Source organism: Periplaneta americana, chromosome 17 (genome assembly GCF_040183065.1).
Source record: "Periplaneta americana isolate PAMFEO1 chromosome 17, P.americana_PAMFEO1_priV1, whole genome shotgun sequence".
In the NCBI taxonomy this organism is placed as follows: domain Eukaryota; kingdom Metazoa; phylum Arthropoda; class Insecta; order Blattodea; family Blattidae; genus Periplaneta; species Periplaneta americana.
Genome location: NC_091133.1, coordinates 8,284,128 through 8,304,194, shown reverse-complemented (window position 1 = coordinate 8,304,194; position 20,067 = coordinate 8,284,128). Strand labels below are relative to the sequence as shown.

General features: G+C 34.1%; 1 protein-coding gene across 3 annotated transcripts in view; it reads right to left on the bottom strand.

The window, feature by feature from the left end:
- Positions 1-20,067, bottom strand: part of LOC138692638 (zinc finger protein 83-like) — a 41,236-nt gene that overhangs the window by 16,500 nt on the left and 4,669 nt on the right. For all 3 annotated transcript variants that reach the window (XM_069815706.1, XM_069815709.1, XM_069815708.1), the window contains exons 2-4: positions 14,304-14,404; positions 8,181-8,351; positions 3,184-3,321 (exon numbers count right to left, since the gene is read on the bottom strand). In XM_069815706.1, the coding sequence (XP_069671807.1) occupies positions 3,184-3,321; positions 8,181-8,351; positions 14,304-14,399 (405 nt within the window). In that variant the 5' untranslated portion in view covers positions 14,400-14,404. The remainder of the gene's footprint in view (positions 1-3,183; positions 3,322-8,180; positions 8,352-14,303; positions 14,405-20,067) is intronic.

Below are 20,067 nucleotides of genomic sequence, written 5' to 3'. Positions count from 1 at the left end.
AAGTGGGGAGGGGCAACAATGGCGCATTACGGGTATCAAACGAATTTTTGCCAAAATAATTTGTGGCTGCAAACTGAGACCACATGTTTAGCACTATATATATCGCACAAAACCCAATGAAGGAAAAGAAAACTATAGCGTTTCTGGATAGTTACCGAATCACTTGATAATTTTAGATGTAGTTTGTTATGGAGAAAATGACGTTAAGTGATTATTTTTGTCTTTTTTATTGTATATAACACGGTGAGCAAATTATTTGACCAAACTAGTGTTGAGGTAGTTTCATACTTCGCTTATACACCTTGCATATACAAATCTGTGACAGGTCAGGTTTGGTTAATTTAGGCTTTGTTATTTCTTGCATATACAACTGTATCTACACAAAAAAAAATCCTTATAAATTCAACGTTTTTCACTTCCGAAATTACCGCAAATATCTCAGTGCTAGTTTGATCCAATCAACTGCATTTCCACAAAAAGAAATTCCTTATAAATGCAACGATTTTCACTTCCGAAATCGCCGAAACTACTTCAGCGCCAGTTTCACCATCTCATTATAAATGATGTAGTGATTCAGTGATTTAAATAATAACACCACTGCTTACAAGTACTTATCTTGTGTGTAATCCTGTCTGAACAACTGTTTTGTTTTGTAATTATTTTCCAATGTTTTTCCGAATAACTATGTTCGATTAATTTTTATTCTGTGACTCAATATTATAATGCTAATTCAAGACTACAAATAATGTATCCACTAGCTTATATTAGGCCTATATACAATAAAAAGGATCAATTTTTAAAACGATGAAGATAATCACATAACCTGATTTTTCTCCATACCCAACTACATTACTTAAAGATAAAATTATCAACAGATTCAATACCTACAATATACTCTCTTGGTACATGAGCTTAACTTTTGGTAAGTATTTTATTTGTTAATGGGTTATTGAGTTATTTTACGACGCTGTATCAACATCTAGGTTATTTAGCGTCTGAATGGAATGAAGGTGATAATGCCAGTGAAATGAGTCCAGGGTCCAGCACCGAAAGTTACCCAGCATTTCTTCATATTGGGTTGAGGGAAAACCCCGAAAAAACCTCAACCAGGTAACTTGCCCGCGCGTATGGCCGCGAAACCAGGTGGCCCGGGTTCGATTCCCAGTCGGAACAAGTTACCTGGTTGAGGTTTTTTCTGATGCTTTCCCTCAACCCAATATGAGCAAATGCCAGGCAACTCTCTGTGCTGGACCCCGTACTCATTTCACCAGCATTATCATCTTCATCTCAGTCAGATGCTAAATAACGTTAGATGTTGATATATAACGTCGTAAAATAACTACTAAACAAAAAAAATATCGGTGTGACAAAATATTGGTGTAATTCATGCATATTTAGCTTACTTGTCAATATTATAAAAATATCGGTGTGACAAAACCACCGATAAAAGTCACAGATATTTGTCACAGTCACAGTTGTCACAGATATCAGTACTTGAAAATAATGATTAAGCTCATTCTCTATATGCATGTGATGTATACAGATTCTGCAAAATACATAATCAGTATTGGCTAAAATATATTTGACGTATAAATAAAATAGTAAACAGCTATACGTATATTGATACTGAAATATTTCGTTCTGTATATCATTCGTAAAGGGCTTTATTTCTTCAAAACACAGAATGTCTAATACGAATTGTTTTCAGATAAGAAAGCAGAAAATAAAGGCTTTGCCTCCAAACATGCAAATTGTGTTTAATCATTTTATTATGAAATAATATATAACACAGATTATTCCAGGAAATTGATAAGATTCATATGGATTAAGGCATAATCTGAAATATGTGGAAACTTGTGAAATATTTGAGAAAATTAGTTTCATGGAAGATAAATAATGTTATGGCAGATCATAGTTCATAGTAAATAGTGTAAATGCTCATTTTATAACTGTAAGTCCAGGAAATGATAAGAAAGTTGCAATATGGAACATGTAATGGGAATCAAGATGTGAGGGGACAGTAGATGTGCTACTCAACAGTGTGCGTAGGCTACTTTCAGTGATTTCTGTTATAGTGAAATAAACTCATCTCTTTTAAAAACAAAACTGTATTGTTACTATTATTATTATAATTATTATAATTATTATTATTATTATTATTATTATTATTATTATTATAATTATTATTATTTTTTATAAATTTCCTTCTTAACACTGTTACAGGACTTGCAAATCTTCCATCAGTTCTGAATAAACCTAGATATCAGTTTGAACCATCGTTCAATCAGGAATCAAAATAACCAGTGCTCCAACATTAAATGCCGATGATCAAGTCATAATATCCAATTCAGAGAATAATTTACAAAGAGGATTATATACATTAAATGAAATATTAAAAGATTTTGGGATGGAAATTTCTGCACAAAAATCAAAAGTAATGGCATTTTTAGGACAAGACCCAGTCAGAAGTAAGATAATGCACAATAACCAATGCCTCTAACAAGTACAAAATTTCAATTATCTTGGTTGTGAAATATCTTATCAAAATGAAAAAGCTGTGAACAAGAAAATTACCAAATTTACACAAATTCTAGGAATAATAAACAATACATTAAAAGCTAAATTAGTACAAAAATCTACAAGAATAAAAATATATAATACACTAGCATTACCCTCCCTTTTATACAGAAGTGAGATTTGGACATTAAAGAAAAAAGACATGAACAGAATCAAAGCAACGGAAATGAAATTTTTCAGGAGGACAGCAGGATATACTCTTTTAGACCGAAAAAGGAATGAAGAAATTTTAAAACAATTGGAAGTAGAGTCAGTACAAGAAAAAATCAGCAGATACAAATTAAATTGGCTAGATCATGTAAGAAGAATGGAAAATTCAAGAATCCCAAAAAATATGATACAGTATAAACCTAGAGGACATCGTCGACCAGGAAGACCTTTTAGAAGACTGCTAGATGGGGCCAAAACAGGTCTACAGAGGCCTAATTCGTGAAGGATGATGATGATGATTATTATTATTTTATTTCAAATCAAAACACGAAGGATGTCAGTGTTTAGGTAATAAAATCAAGGAAAAACAGCTAATACTATTCTTGATTGTTAATGCCTCTAATATACGTAAAATGCTCTGCCAGTATATCTATATATTCATAATGAACCACTTACATCAATTCCCGACTTCACCACAGGAAAGCTGATACGCACTGGAGTGTCTTCAACCTTTATCTCTGTTTTTATATCATAGCTTTGGCCAAGGTATTCTGTCTTCATGCCTGTCATTTCCAAATGAGACATATTTCCTTCCTACAGAACAGAAAGACATTATGAACAGGTTTATTAAACTATTTTAAAGCTGACTTTATGTGCAATAGCCATCAATCTACTTCTGAATGGCAGTCACTGGCTAACTCTTAAAAACAGAGGGAAAAAAATTCAGAACAAAGTTTAAGGCGGAATAGCAACGAGATATTAAGGCCAGAGGAAATGAGTGATAATAGACCACATGTCACTTATGAATAAAATTTGGGTACTGTAGTATTTTCTTACTTGCTTAAGACTTTCAAAGAACCTGGAGGTTCATTACTGCCCTCAAAGAAGTCCATCATTGGTTCCCAGTGTGAGCAAGATTAATCCAGTCCATATACCACCTCCCTCATTGTAATATTATCCTCCCATCTACGTCTCGGACTCCCCAAAGTTCTTTCTCCCTTAGGACTTCTGAATAATACTCCACAGGCATATCTGGATTCACCCATATGTTCTACATGCTCTGCCCATCTCAAATGTTCCTAATTATGTTTGGTGAAAAATTCAGTGCACGCAACTCTACATTGTGTAACTTTCTCCATTTTCCTGTAACTTAAGTTGTCTTCTTCTTAATGGTGCAACAGCCCAGAAGAGGCTTAATCTCCTCGATGAACTCCTTCCATCCATCTCTATCCTCCGCACATTGTCTCCAATTCCTTATTCCAAACCTTGACAAGTCTCGGTTTACACCAGGAGTCGTCATCTCAGTGCACTATGGTGCAGGGACAGTTTGCTCGCTAGCTCAGTTCTATCCCTTAGACATCAACGGTGCAGCAAGAGGTGGGGGGAAAGAATCGGGTGAAGACAGTGGCGTCCATTCACTTGTTCAACTCTTTTAATCAGTCTCTTATAATTATAATAAACACGGAAGAAGCATGTGCTTAATTTATTTTAACAGGAACTGTGTAATAAGTAGGCCTACACTACTTTTCAGTTTAAGACAAGAAACAAGTTGTATTTTTCCGTTATGTATTGTGTTGGATTTGAAAGTAAATAATTTTTTTTATACTAAAGTAATTGAGAACTTACAGACCTATAGGCCTCATGCATTTTCCACTATTACGAAATATTAAAAAAATCGAATCCATTAGTAATATTTAAATCATGTCATCCTATTCCTTTGTTCAAGTGTCGTCAATAAAATAAAATTAATTATCCTTTTTTATCTGACACTATATATCACAAAACCAATTATTTCTTATTATGTATAACATATGAAACATATTATCGTTTCTGTTACAAGGCTAAAGTAGGCTTAAATTATTTTATTACAATGTAAGTAATAAATTATAAAATTTATTTTCGCTGTTCATTAACATTGGTTTTCCTGAATTTTTATATCACTTTTTAGTTTAAGACAACAAGCTAGTTGTACTTTTTCGTTACCGGTATGTATTGCAGCAGTTTTGACAGCAAACAGTTTTTTTTTCATATTAAAGTAATTGAGAACTTACAGACCTATTACGCATTTTCACTGTTACAAAATATTAAACAAATCGAATCGATTACTAATATTTAAACCGTGTCATCCTATTCATTTATTTAAGTGTCGTCAATAAAATAAAATTAATTAGCCATTTTTATCTGACACTATATATCACAAAACCGATTATTTGTTATTTTGTATAACATATGAAACATTTGTCGTTTGTGTTACAAGACTCAAGTAGGCCTAAATTATTTTATTACTACGTAAATAACAAATGATAAAAATTATTTTCGCTGATTATTAGCATTGGTTTTCCTGGATTTTTGAATTCGTTTTCCCCTCACTAACAGGTTTATGTTAGGTGTCAATGCTCGTATAGAATACAATCGAAAAAGTCATTGTAAATTACGGTCAGAAAGTTGGCTTCTGTGATGGGATGCGTTGGCTTGGCTCGACACACTGCACACTGCTACCTCCTCAGCCAGCATCTCAGTTCTCCGAACTAGTATGCAGGCCAGTTGACGATGGCTGGTTTACACAATCCACCATCTGGATCGTGGTCCACTTCATCCATCTTATACTCAAATATTTTCATAAACACCTTATCTTCGAACGTCCTTAACATATGTTCATCTCTCAAAGTGACAGTCTATCTTTCACAACCATACAGAACAACCGGTAATACAGTATAACTGTTTTATAAATTCAAAATTTCAGCTTATTTGAAAGCAGGCTGAATGACAAAAGCTTCACAAGCAGGCATTTCCAATATTTATTCTTCTTTTAATTTCCTTTGAAGTGTCATTTACACTTCTTATGTTGCTTCAAGGAATTTCAATTTTTCGACCTATTCAAAGGATAAATTTCTAATTTTTATATTTCCATTTTGTACTATGTTCTGGTCAAGAGATAATTATATACGTACTTTGTTTCTTTCGGGATTTACTTCCAAACGTACCTCTTTACTTCCTTCAAGTAAAATTGCCGAATTTTACTTAATAGTTTGTGAATTTTCTACTAAGACATTCACGTCATCTGCATAAACAAGCAGCTAATGTAACCCATTCTATTCCAAAACTTTTCTATTATCCAGGTCTTTCCTAATGGCATATTCTAAAGCAAAGTCACAAAGTAAAGGTGATAGTGCATGTCCTTGTTTAGCCCGCAGTGAATTGGAAAAGCATCAGACAGAAACTGGCCTCTATGGACTCATTGTACGTTTCACTGAGACACATTTTAATTAAATGAACTAGTTTCTTGGGAATACCAAATTCAATTAGGATATTACATAAAACTTCTCTCTTAAACGAGTCATATCACTTCTTAAAATTCACGAACTAGTGATGTACCAAGACCTCATATGCCCATTTTCTCCAGTATTTGTCGAATACAAAAAAATCTGATCAATAGTCCATCTATTACTCCTAAAACCACACTGATGATCCCTAATAATTTCATCTAAATATGGCGTTAATCTTCTCAAAAGAATATTGGACAAAATATTATATGACGTCAATAAAAGTGATATTCCTCGAACGTTACTACAATTAGTCTTTTTACCCTTCTTAAGATAGGTGCAAATAAGGACTCCTTCTATTGTTCTGTTAAATTTCCTTTTCCCATATAGGAAGTACACACATAAAATTTACTAGGTAATGAGTTTCTATCCGCTTGTATTGATTTTGCTGGAATTTGACCAATACGTGGAGACTTGTACTTTTTCAGCTTTGGCATTCCATTCAAGGGTACATTCTTGAACACAGACACAATAGATTTTCCCACCCAGACCATATCTGAACTTATGGAAATTAAATCCTTTTAATAGCAATTCCATACCTCTTCTCCCAGAAAATACTATCACTGGTTCTTCCATTAACCCTCAAATTGGCAAAACTTCATCTCTCACACTAGTTTATTAAACGATGTCGAACTTTACAGAAAACAACTATCGGAATGTCCATAATTTATACATTTTACAATTATAATATAGTATTGTGAAATTTTGGTTAAATTTAATTTTCCTACAATTTTTTTCTATTGTTCTACTAAAATTATAGCATATAGCCTATTAACCTGTTGTATCCTATAAGATACTTTGTGAATTTAAGGGTTAAGTAGGAGGATACAGAGAAAATTATGAATCTGTAAATAAATTAAATGGTTTACAAATAGAAGCAAGCAACAATTTAATTAATTAATTTTAGTACTACTGGAGAATTAATTCTTTCGAGTATTTACTATTTCGGAATTTTTTATTTTGTGGATGTTCGACTTCGGGATTTCGTCATTTCGTGATTTTGATTTTCGAGATTTTGACCCAGAATGGAGCTATTCACATGCCATATTTCCACAAATTGGTTTATACTAGAATAAACCGACTCTTCTATTAAAAAACAGTATTACTATTTTTCTACACACTTACATCTTGAGAAATTAATAGCTCAGTATACCAGGTCCAAATTCTCAACCTATGCACAGCATTCATGTTGCTCTAAGAGATATATATAAAATACAAAGTTACAATGAAACCCTCTTCCTAGGAAGAATAGGTTCGTCCAGTCTTTCGAGATTAATGCCTGTTCACACACACGCACGCACGCACACACACACACACACACACACACACAAACATTGATTATCTTGATTACCGGTACAAAACTTTTAACACTTTATCACTTCGGAATATGAATTATACAGCTTTCGCGTGTTAAATATTATAGTACCTGGTTGACGACTTTCAACGTGTTATGGGCCATTTCCAGAATTGGGTGGTGCTTGTCTTGGCATCTTTTGTTTGCATTTCCTGTGGCGGTGTGTTGTATAGTGTAATGTGGAGTCAAAGAATGTGTGTGTTCTGAAACTGAGTTGTGTGTTGAGAATTTTATTTGGATGTGTTTTTGTGTGTCTATATATTTCATAATGTTGTACTGTATTTAATTTCTGGCCTTTTGGTTGAATATGTATAATTTCCATGTCTGTCTTTATGTCGCTGTAGGTATTGTTAGTATTTGTGATGTGTTCTGCATATGTGGAAGTGTTTTGTATATTTTGTTATGGCTGTCATGTGTTTGCAATGATCTGCCTGTCTGCCCTATGTAGAAGTTGTTGCAGGTATAGCATGCTAACCACACCTACAGCGACATAAACACAGACATGGACATTCTACATATTCAACCAAAGAGCCAGAAACTAAACACACTAGAACAATACGAAATATACAGAAGCACAAAAACACATTCAAATAAATTCTCAACACACAACACAATTTCAGAACACATACACTCTTTGACTCCACATTACAATACACAAACACAACCCCACAGGAAACGCAAACAAAGGACGCCAAGACCAGCACCAAGCAGTTCTGAAGAAACAGGCTGAAACTAGTCAACCAGGTGATATCTGTAGACTGTTAGTGAACACTTACATCAACTTCAGACTTTAACACAGGAGAGTTGATAGGCATTGGAGAGTCTTCAACTTCAGTTTTCACCAAAGAAAAGCTAAAAGGAACATTTATGTCTGATGTGAGATCACAGCTGTGGTCCGTGCATTCTGTCTTCGTGCCACCCACTTGCAGATTCAGTAAATTTCTTTCCTACAGGACAAAAAGGCATCATAAGAAATAACTTCATTTTGATATTTTAAAGTTGATATTGTATAGTAGCCATCAATCTCGTTCTGCATGGCAGTCATTTGCTACCAATTTCTGAAGAAAATTTAAGGCAGATTGAGAATCGAAGGAAAAATCTAAATTATGGTTTATTTAACGATGCTCGCAACTGCAGAGGTTATATCAGCATTGCCGGTGTGCCAGAATTTTGTCCTGGAGAAGTTCTTTTAGATGCCAATAGATCTACTGACATGAGCCTGTCGCATTTAAACACATTTAAATGCCATCGACCTGGGCCGAGATCGAACACGCAACCTCGAGCATAGAAGGCCAGCGCTATACCAACTACGCTACCGAAGCGAAAGAACTAAACCTTAACGAACACAAGCAACGACTAATAATAAGAGGTCAAGTATTTCTTCTGAAAATAACCCAAATATTATAATAAGTGTAGAAAAGTTCCATTTATATCCTAGACCGAGTGCGATGGTTTTTTCGAGTAGGACATTTTATTATTTAGGACAATACAAAGTGCAATTACAAAACACCTATCAATAGTACCAAAATTTGGAAATAGCAATCCCAATAAAATGTTATTCAGAATACAGACTGCAATCAATAACTCTTACAAACGTCACTACAATATTTCGATTTTTCTCTTATTGAACACTGCACAATTCTACGTCCTTAAACAACCATCATCAGATTGTCGATACTGGTTAAAGAGAAGTGGAGCTACAAAGATTTAAAACACAATAATGACATAAAACAAATAAATCCTGTATCATAACGGGGAATCTTTGCATATATTTAACACTCCTTTTCCAATTACGCCAACAACATTACTGCCACCTATGAAGACTAATTTGATCAATGCCTGCTCAATCTTCAACTTGGTCCTTAATTCGCATCTACGTGGTTTTAATTTTTAAAGATTTGCAAATGGAATTAAGCAATCAACCACAACTCTGCAGTACAATTACATGTTAACGCGTGTGATTACCTGGACTTGAACATTGTCATATCTCTAGGGTTGCCAACCCGCCCATATTTCCCGGGATCTACGGTTTTTCCCCTAATTTTTAACATTCTCATGGCTCCCGTATTTTTGTTCTATTTGAGTACTTTTCTCCCTTATTTTTGCATAAAGTAAAAATGATTATTCTATTTTTGTAGGCTGTGATTTTGTTGTTTAAGAGATGCTTCAAAATGTGCAGCATTTGTACAAAGTAATGGTTGCCAAAAATTGGATTTTAGTGCTTGCCTGTTTAAAATCAAACAATATTAATATTATAAATTTGGAAAATTGTTACACAAAAAGTTTATTATAATCATATCAAGTGGTAATGTTCATACATAGAGGATGTTTCATCTCATGAACAATAATTGGACAGATGTTCGAAATAGGAGCAAAACACATATAATGATATCAGAGCTGCAAACTACAGTAGACTTCAACTGTTACACATGACAAAATCTGTCTCAAAATATACTTCATTTACGCCTAGTTACCGACATGTAGAATAAAGCCGTTTTTAGCAACTGAACGAAATAATTCGCCAATTTCCTATGTAAAATTTTGTCGATTCCTTAGTCTCCCGTATTTCCTCCAAAAAAAAAAGTGTATCTCTATTCAAAGCTTCTAATCTCATCCAGCTGTTTCATTATTGACACTGGTTTACCTGTCAGCAACTGGCACTATACAATGCATCAATATCGATCAACAGAGTAAAATGAGGTTATAATTGTAGGACATCACATAGCACATCGGATAACTACAATTATATCTCAGAAATTATAATTCAAAACAAAATGTTATGTGCTGCTTGAATGAGCAATGTACAGAGCACAATATGAAATCCGATATTTAACTAAATTAAGTACAGAACTGACAAACAGAGCTACAAGAATTTCACCATATTTTACCCATCATCTGTTTAGGTGAAGATTCATTCAATACAGTCCTCAGCTACTGAACTTATAAATTACCCTAGTAAAAGAGCATCATGATTCATAATTCAAAATATTTATGACAAGGTGTCGAATAAGAGGAGCAACTCTCGACTTTTATAGACTTGACAAGTATAATACGGTAATAATGTTAATAATGGTAATAATAATAATAATAATAATAATAATAATACTTACTTACTGGCTTTTAAGGAACCCGGAGGTTCATTGCCGCACTCACATAAGCCCATTGGTCCCTATCCTGAGCAAGATTAATCCAGTCTCAACCATCACATCCCACCTCCCTCAAATCCATATTAATATTATCTTCCCACCTACGTCTCGGCCTCCTCAAAGGTCTTTTTCCCTCCGGCCTCCCAACTAACACTATATGCATTTCTGGATTCGCCCATACGTGCTACATGTCCTGCCCATCTCAAACGTCTGGAATAATAATAATAATAATAATAATAATAATAATAATAATAATGATAATAATAATAATGATCCATAACTTTGTGTGTAGCGTGGCATTGTATGGTGCACGCACAGATATTGACATTACGACGAAGTGAAGAGAATCAATTAGAAGCATTTGAAATATGGATAAGTATGCAGAAGAATGGAACGTGTGAAATGGAGAGACAGAATATGAAATGAAGCTGCGTTGGAAAGAGTGAGTGAAGAAAGAATGATGCTGAAACTGGTCAGAAAGAGAAAATGGAATTGGTTGGGTCACTGGCTTAGAAGAAGCTGCGTACTGAATGAACCATTGAAAGGAACGGTGAATAGGAGAAAAGTTCGCAGCAGAAGAAGATATTAGATGATAGACGACATAAAGATATATGGATCATATGCGGAGACGAGGAGGAAGGCAGAAGGAAAGATACGTATGTATGTATGTATGTATGTATGTATGTATGTATGTATGTATGTATGGGCTATTCCATATGAAATCGATCAGTAAAAAACCTCGCATTTTTTTATATTCTAATTTTTTCCCTACTTAGCCTATACAAGGTGCTGAGGGGAGTGCATTTTCAAAAATATACTATCGAAAGTCAAATGGTTTTCGTATTATTGAGCGACAAATTTAGCGTATTTTATAAAAACAAGACTCTTTCAGCGCTGAGAACTCTGCAACCATTTACTGCAGAACATTTGAACGAGAGCTTATTTTGAAGCTGACATCTGGTAGGTTATGTTAAGAAGTAATCCTTATTTTTTATTGTACACAGAGAGACAGATAATCTGATTTTACTTGCTTTTAGGCTTTTTGGCCATTTGTAAAAATGTAAAAAAATATTGAGAAAAAAACTTTGCATTATTAAGAGGAATTCGGCATTGTATGCTTAGTGCCTTGGCAATAAGTTTCGAGGGTATTAAATAAATTATTTTCACATGCCTAGACTTGAACGGTGCAGTACCGCACCAAGACCGCACGGACTGGCCGAGAGCTGAAGATAAACGAGCATTGGGCGTCATTTTACTCCTGTGTTTATGAAAACTTGTGATAAAGCTAGCCCAGCCATGACTGCTAGACGACACATCACGCGTTTGTCTCCTGGCCTTGCTTGTCTCGACTACCTCCTGTCTCACAGTCAGCTGGTTAGTTCACGCGCGTACTATTTATTTTCTTTATTTCATATTTTCAATACTTTCCTATTAACATAACATCAGTAAAAATTATGTGTTTATTTGTACTTTCAATGCGGAATCTAACCATATCTTTTAAAAATATTTTTTCGTGGCCAAAGGCGTCTTAATGAAGAAAAATCTAAATTTCTCCATTTCCATAAAAAGTAAGAAAACCTGTTTATATGTCCATATAAACTTTAACTTCTCAGCATCAAAATAAATCATGATTTTGATCAATGGGTGAAAGGGTTTCGGAGCCACAACAGTTTAAAGTTGCTAATTTTATAAAAATACGATAAATGTAAATATTATTAATTTAAACACTATTAAGTTCTGATGCCTCAAACTTTGCACAAAGCATTATATCACAGTTGTCTACGGACAGAAAAAGTTTCATTGTATTTAAAAATTGCAAGGTCAATTTTCTCTATATTTCGGTCGATTTGAGATGGAATAGCCCGTATGTATGTAGTATGTATGTATATAGCTATGTATGCATGCATGCATATATTACATAATCTACTCATAACTAATGATGAAGTTGCGTTTACCTTTAGGGTAATGCTAATTGTATGGGTAGATAACTAGAACATTACAAAAAGGGATTTCTAATTGAATATGAAGAAAAAAAGAATACATAAGCGATGGTACTACTGATCAATTGCGGATTAATGACAATAAATGTGAACAGTACAAAGCTTTAGGTACATTAGATCAGTTATTTAAAGAAATAGACAAACTGATTTATATATGGACACAAGGATAATCTTAACAAAGCAAGCTGTCAGTTTACTCAATTCACTTTTATGGAGAGAAAACATTATAAACAGGACTAAAATTTTAACATATAACAGGATGGTAACAATTATTGTATTTCGTGTGCGCCAAAGCTTGGATGCTAACTAGGAAACGTAAAAATAAATTGTTCGTCACTGAGCTGGTATTTTATGATGCTCGACAACAGTATATAATTATATCAAGAGGAGATAAAGTGAGAAATATTACAATAGGAGATAAATTGCAAGTGAAGATCGGTAGTCAAAATTGTATGATCATGTAATACGAAGTGAAGAAAATGAATTAAATAAAGAAGTTTTGAAATGGAACCCATCTGAAAGGAGGCAAGGAAAGCCACAAACTACATGAAGAAACGTGAAGAAGAGAAACTTTGCAGGAGATTTTTGGACCCAGGCATCTGGGCAAAAAAAAAAATGTGTTTAAGGGCTGAGGAAACCTGTATACAGGTTGATTCACGAGGATTGACCGCCACTTATGGAGCTTATTTCCGAAGACATTCTGAACAAAAAATATCAAACATGTGTGCCAATCTCAATAATTTCAGAATTACACTAATTTGAAGTTGTTTGTAAAATACAATTATTTTTTTATTTTAAGGGTAAAAGAACATTACAAATAAAGAATTATCTATTCAGGAGTATCATTTCTTTACTTATTCCGAAGCTAAATGTGTGTTGTGAATTCCACAGTTGCTTCGTACAATTTTTTCTTTTCGATTTTTAACTACAAAATTTAATTTTCTTACGCATTTATCACAACATTTGTTATAAATCACGCCACTCTTGTAATTTCTTCAAGAGTATAGATTAGAATGATGTAATTTTTAGTTAAAAATTGGAAAACAAAATCTGTACAAATCAATTAAAAACACAGTTTTAGCTTCAAAACACTAGCCACTTAAAGAAAGGATACCTGTGAATAGTTCGATCTCTATTTGCATCATTCTTTTACTCTTTAAACAAAAAAGGCATTTTACTAACAACTTGAAATTAATGTAACTCTGAAAATAATGACATTAGGACATTTGTTCATATGACCTTTCTTTCTCAGGATGTCTTCGGAAATAAGCTCTGTAAGTTCCGGTAAATCCTCATGAATCACAGAAATATTCCTGTATATATAAAATAATCCATGGTGCAAAATTTAAAATACGACTAAGGCCAATCAGCTGACAGTTGGCCTAATACCAACCTACCCGCTAGAAGGTCCTCCAATCAGTACTGAGGATAACATGTGGTCTGCACATTGATCCCAAGACTGTTCGAGCTGAATTCTGAGGCCAGATCACATTAGACCTACTCACTGTGGCTTTGTATTCCTGGACCATGATGCAGGGTGAGCATCGGTCACAGAGACTAGCAGAACATTGTGTGAAAATTCCTTCCTATATCCAGACTCGAATCCACGCACAATTCATACCACCAGTCCAAATTATGGTGTGACAATCTAATTTATCTCTTCGATATAAAGTGGAAAATGTGTGCACCACTTCTTCCAGTGTTAGAAAAATAAATAAAAATAGAGAAATAAACAGTAATGTTTTCAGTGTACCTCTGATAAAGCCTTATTCTCTTCTGTTTCATGTGTGTTATCATGTGGTTGTAAGCCCAACGGGTCAACCTCAGGTTCCATCTTGATCATATCCATCAGAACTGAAAAAAGTGTTTTGTAATTGAAAGTCATTTAAACAGAGCAGTTGGGACACACTTATTACAAGCTGCTATGAACTACTACTTCACAGGTTTCTAAACTTGTCGCAAACTAAAGACACCATACACGAAAAATTAGGTACTGTATTTATTTCACTAAAGACAATATACAAATCTCACACGTATATTGAAGGTGGATGGCCATCTTACAGAGACACTCAAGATGAGTGTAAACAGTATTTTAAACAAAAAAGAATAACTCTAAGTAGTAAACAGGGAACCGATTTTCTTGTGCCTACTGCTATAAAATCGTGGCCGGGTAGCTCAGTTGGTAGAGCAGCTGACTACGGACTGGAAGGTCTGGGGTTCGATCCCAGGTGGTGACAGAATTTTTTCTCATTGCCAAACTTTCAGAACGGCCCCAAGGTTCACTCTGGCTGCTATAAAATTGAGTACCGGGTCTTTCCCGGTGGTTAAAGGCGGTCAGAGCGTGATGCCAACCACACCACCTCATCCTAGTGCCGAGGTCATGGAAAGCAAGAGGCTCTACCTCCATGCCCCCCCAAGTGCCTTCATGGCGTGTTACGGGGATACCTTTACCTTTTTACTCCTATAAACTAGGATATGCTTGCCATACTGCACACTGGTCATCCGTGAATTAACACTAACACAATGTTGAGCCAAGTAGGCCTAAGGAAATCTTGCTTTGGTTAGGGCCTAGTTAAAAAGTAAAAAAAAAATTGTTAAAAGTTTAAGACTTGCCTGAAGTTTCAGGACAACAAAGCTAAAATGGTGGTAAAAAATAAATATATACCCCACTTACCATAAATGGATGTTGGTTGTGACATATTAGACCATTATCAATATCATTATATAGTAACGATTGATGCTTTAAGCAATATCTACTTGTTTCTCCAAATCTGAGAAATGCCACAGTCATTAAAAAAATCAAATCTGTGTTTGCCAGGTGTGGCATACCACTTACACTCTACTGATGGACCTCTTTGCTTTGATTCTGAGTTATTAAAAGAATTCTATAAGGAGTGGGCTCTTGTGCATATTATGTCCAGCCCACAGTCTCGCAGATATGCGGTTAAATCAGTAAATAAAATTTTTAAAAGATTTATTGATGCAGGGGAAGAACCTTATTAGAAGACTTAATCAAATTTCGTAACAGACAAGGAGGTATTATTTATTCTTCTAACTCAAATCTTATGGTCAGGAATCTTCGTATTAATATTCCTAGTTAATTCAATTATTTCAAACCCGAACTTACTTATAAAAGGAACCGGGAATTACTTGTTTAAAAAACACAGACAATGAAACAATACTATGATAAACTGGCTCGCCTAAGATCCCCATTCAAAACTGGACAGTCAGTTATGTTTAAAATAAGGCCAAGCTCATCTTGGCTACCAGAGAAGGGGTTCGAGTTACTGAAAATTCCTGTTCTTATGTGGTTAAAGGGGATAACTGTTTGGAGCTTACTAGGAATGAAATACTTTTTTTATCCGAGATTGTTTGATGGACAGATTGTAACTGAAAGTGATCCCAGTGAAGGATTAATTAATAATAGGCCTATTCAAAAACATTCGGTAGAACTATTAGACAGCCAAAGAAAGAAAGAACATTTCCCATAGCTATTCCTTTCATTTGTTTGATATATCGCATTATTGAAAGCAAAATAATTTTGTTTCAATGTTGTACTGAGTAGAAGTTTGACTTTGAAAATTATATTATTATCTGTATTTAATATTGTCAGTCTCTCAATTGTGATACGTATGGTTTCATCTATGGGTACATTTGTGTATATCCATAAATGAAACCAAACATATCATAATTTTCAGACTGAAGTATTTCTACAAGAAAATTGAAAATAATAACATATCTAGAATAAAACACGTAACATTATTCCATACATATGAGACGTATACGATACTTCGATAATATATGAAAATATTAGCATGAGTGCTACAGTTTTGCTTAATACTTTCAACATTTTACATAACTACTTTAAAATTTACCATTGAAAATGCAATAAATAATTCTATAAATTTCTTAGATCTAAACATTACAAATAAAAGATCAAAGATCACATTCAATATATAGGCCTACCACAAACCTATTACTACTATGCACGTGATACATAAATGATATCTGCAAACTTTTTCACAAAAACACTGCAGATTTAATTTTTAATTGACAGATTGCTGAATACAACCCTTTCCAAAAACAATTACAAAAAATAATAGAATTACATCTTAAAACCAGCCACAGAGAATGGCTATTAATAATAAAAAAAACCGAGAAAATGATATATTTTGGCACAATAAATACGAAACTTAACAATTTCTTTTAAGAAAAGATTTACACAGCCTTCAAAACAAACACCAAGTAGGTTATTTTACGGCGCTTTATCAACATCTTAGGTTATTTAGCGTCTGAATGAGGTGAAGGTGATAATGCGGGTGAAGTGAGTCCGAGGTCTAGCACCGAAAGTTACCCAGCATTTTGCTCATATTGGGTTGAGGGAAAACCCCAGAAAAAACCTTGCTCCGACCTGGTTTCGCGGCCAGATTCGCTAACCATTACTCCACAGATGTGGACAACAACAACAACAAGTAATCTAAGGCCTAATAAATTACAAGACATTAACGGATTCTTAAAGGGAAGGATATAGAAGTTTCACTGCAAAAATTGTGAAAATATTTAGTCAAACTAAAAAAAAAAACTGCTGATTCGAGCAACAATCGTAAACAGTCGAAATTCGCTACCCATCTGACAGAAGACATTACATTAATAACAACCTCTGAGTGTTGAAAATAATGAGCGCCAAATAAATTATAAATACTGCAGGGGAATATTACATCGCTAAATATTACAATTAAAAGATCCCTTTACTTAATGAAATTATCCTAAATATAAATAATCCTTTATATCCATTAAATAAATATGATGATTAGCGAGCAGTCCCTCCTAGTAAAAGTCCGTTTCGCTATTGAAATCCATTCTATGTGAAGCATAAAGGATCATTGCGTGATCACCTATTCTACAGCTGCTATGTTCTTCCACTGTAACAAAAGTAAGTATCCTCAGATCTTTCTATCATAAAAGCGAATATCTTCTCAGATTAATTCTTACACACAAAATACTTATGCTTTTCACGTCAATGATTCGTTCATGTTATAGGTCGCGCCTGGGCTTTTGGCAGATAGATTTTCTTAATGCGATCTGGAGAGCGAGTTCTCACCGCTGCAAGATCGGTCGGTTGTTATCTCTGTCGCAGTGGAATGGGTAGGACATAAGAGTAAACATGCACGCCCGAGTATTTGTGCACTCTGGACAAACACCTCCAAAAACTAAACAAATATTAGAGTAGTCTATATGTGTCTTTGGTATTCCCAAGAAACTTGTTCGATTAATTAAAATGTGTCTCAATGAAACTTACAGCAGAGTCCGTATAGGCCAGTTTCTATCTGATGCTTTTCCAGTTCACTGCGGGCTAAAGCAAGGAGATGCACTATCACCTTTACTTTTTAACTTCGCTCTAGAATATGCCATTAGGAAAGTTCAGGATAACAGAGAGGGTTTGGAATTGAACGGGTTACATCAGCTTTTCGTCTATGCAGATGACGTGAATATGTTAGAATAAACTCCACAAACGATTAGGGAAAACACGGAAATTTTACTTGAAGCAAATAAAGCGATAGGTTTGGTGGTAAATCCCGAAAAGACAAAGTATATGATTATGTCTCGTGACCAGAATATTGTACGAAATGGAAATATAATCTGATATATATATATATATATATATATATGTATATACTCGTATATGTATATGGAAATATGTTAATCCTTAGTCAATAGATAAGACTGAGTTTTACGAAATACGAACATTAAGGGATGGAAAATGGGAGGCAGTAATGATCAAAATAATTATACCCATTTATTTTGTTTAACCAGCAGACGTGCAGCCTTTATATTTATTACAAAGATTCACTCATAAAATTGGGTTAGACTATTCATCTCATCTCTCAGAATTGTTTCTAAAATGTATAAGAAAAGTAAAAAAATTCAATTTCATGGAGGCTACTCCCTTGAAATAACTTCATTTTTTTTTTTTTTTTACTTCCGAGCAGAGAGGAGAGAGAAAGAAGTCGACGATTTTAAAAATTCACTAAACTATATTTAACTAGAGACGTAAAATTTAAAGTGAAGGTTACTCTCTACAATATTGGTTAAACATTCTTAGATTTTTTAAATGCCATATCCTAAGGTACTGATGAAAAGGCAGAAGGGAATGAGAAATCTCATGTCATCCGATCTCGATGAAAGTCGATATCTGGGGATCTTTGCGATCACAGAATACGAATAAGGTATTATTTAGTCCGACTTTGTCCCTAAAGTGGTGGAGTGGGACAAAAATGGGTGAAAAATTAAATTAGATATCTTAGGGGTTTTCGAGACGAAAATTACGAATAATACAGTTTGTGCGAATTCAATATGGCAGTTTCAGTACTATGAATTATATTTTTAAAAATTAAACATCGGATATCGCACAGGTAACACATGTACAGTATTTAAGGGGATATGTAACAGCTTTTGAATGTAGGCCTATGCATTTAGTAAAATCCAAAGTGTAATTTCTACATATTCTGAATGAATGTTGTGCTGGAATTTAATATAGTCATCAGCCAATACCTCCAGATTAATAAACTTTCTATAATCCATAAAATACAGTATTTATTGTGAATGGTAATTATATTTTTCAATTGGTGCAATTTGTGCAGGGAAAATTGGGTTTCTCCGATATTTTGTACGATTTCGAATATTTTAAAATGCTTTCTTCCCTGTTCTATTCACAATGTGCGTGTGAAGAAATTATTGCCCTTGTAATATCCATTACAATCCTATTTATTATACTCATATAAATCTAACTTCCGCAGCATGCAATTTTACCCAATTAACCAAATTATATTTTAATTATTAAGAAGAATCGTAATTTTATTAACTTGAATTGTCGCACCACCAGTAGACGATCCCTAGATTATTACTGGACAAATCTTGTATATTGGTCTGGTAAGGGTAGAATTTTCCTTTTAATTAAGAATTAATTTAATTTAGGAAATGTAGGAGACGTATTGTAAAATTATTGCGAACAGAAGTCATTTACATTTATTAAAGGCATTCTTTAAGTAGGACTGTACCGTGGTGTGTTTCATAATAAAGATAATTGATATGAGCTGCTGTTATGAAAATATGAACGACTCAGAATGTTATCGCATCTCATTCTCGCAGCTTAGAGAAACAATATTGGCTCGCCTACTGGAAATGTCGTCGAGGTCATCTGCCAAAATCGGTGCCTCCGACTATACAAGCTCCATTTAATCCATAAGCTGCTGGGTAACTTTCGGTGCTGGACCCCGGACTCATTTCACCGTCATTATCACCTTCATCTCATTCAGACGCTAAATAACCTGAGATGTTGATACAGCGTCGTAAAATAACCTACTAAAAATAATCCATAAGCATAGATGTAGACATATAACCATATAGCATATATTTGACATAAGACAACGGACTTACATTTTAATCTTAATTTCAGTTTTGTACTTTAACATTGTTCATCTACTCATACGGGCCATATAGCAGCTGTAAGCATCACT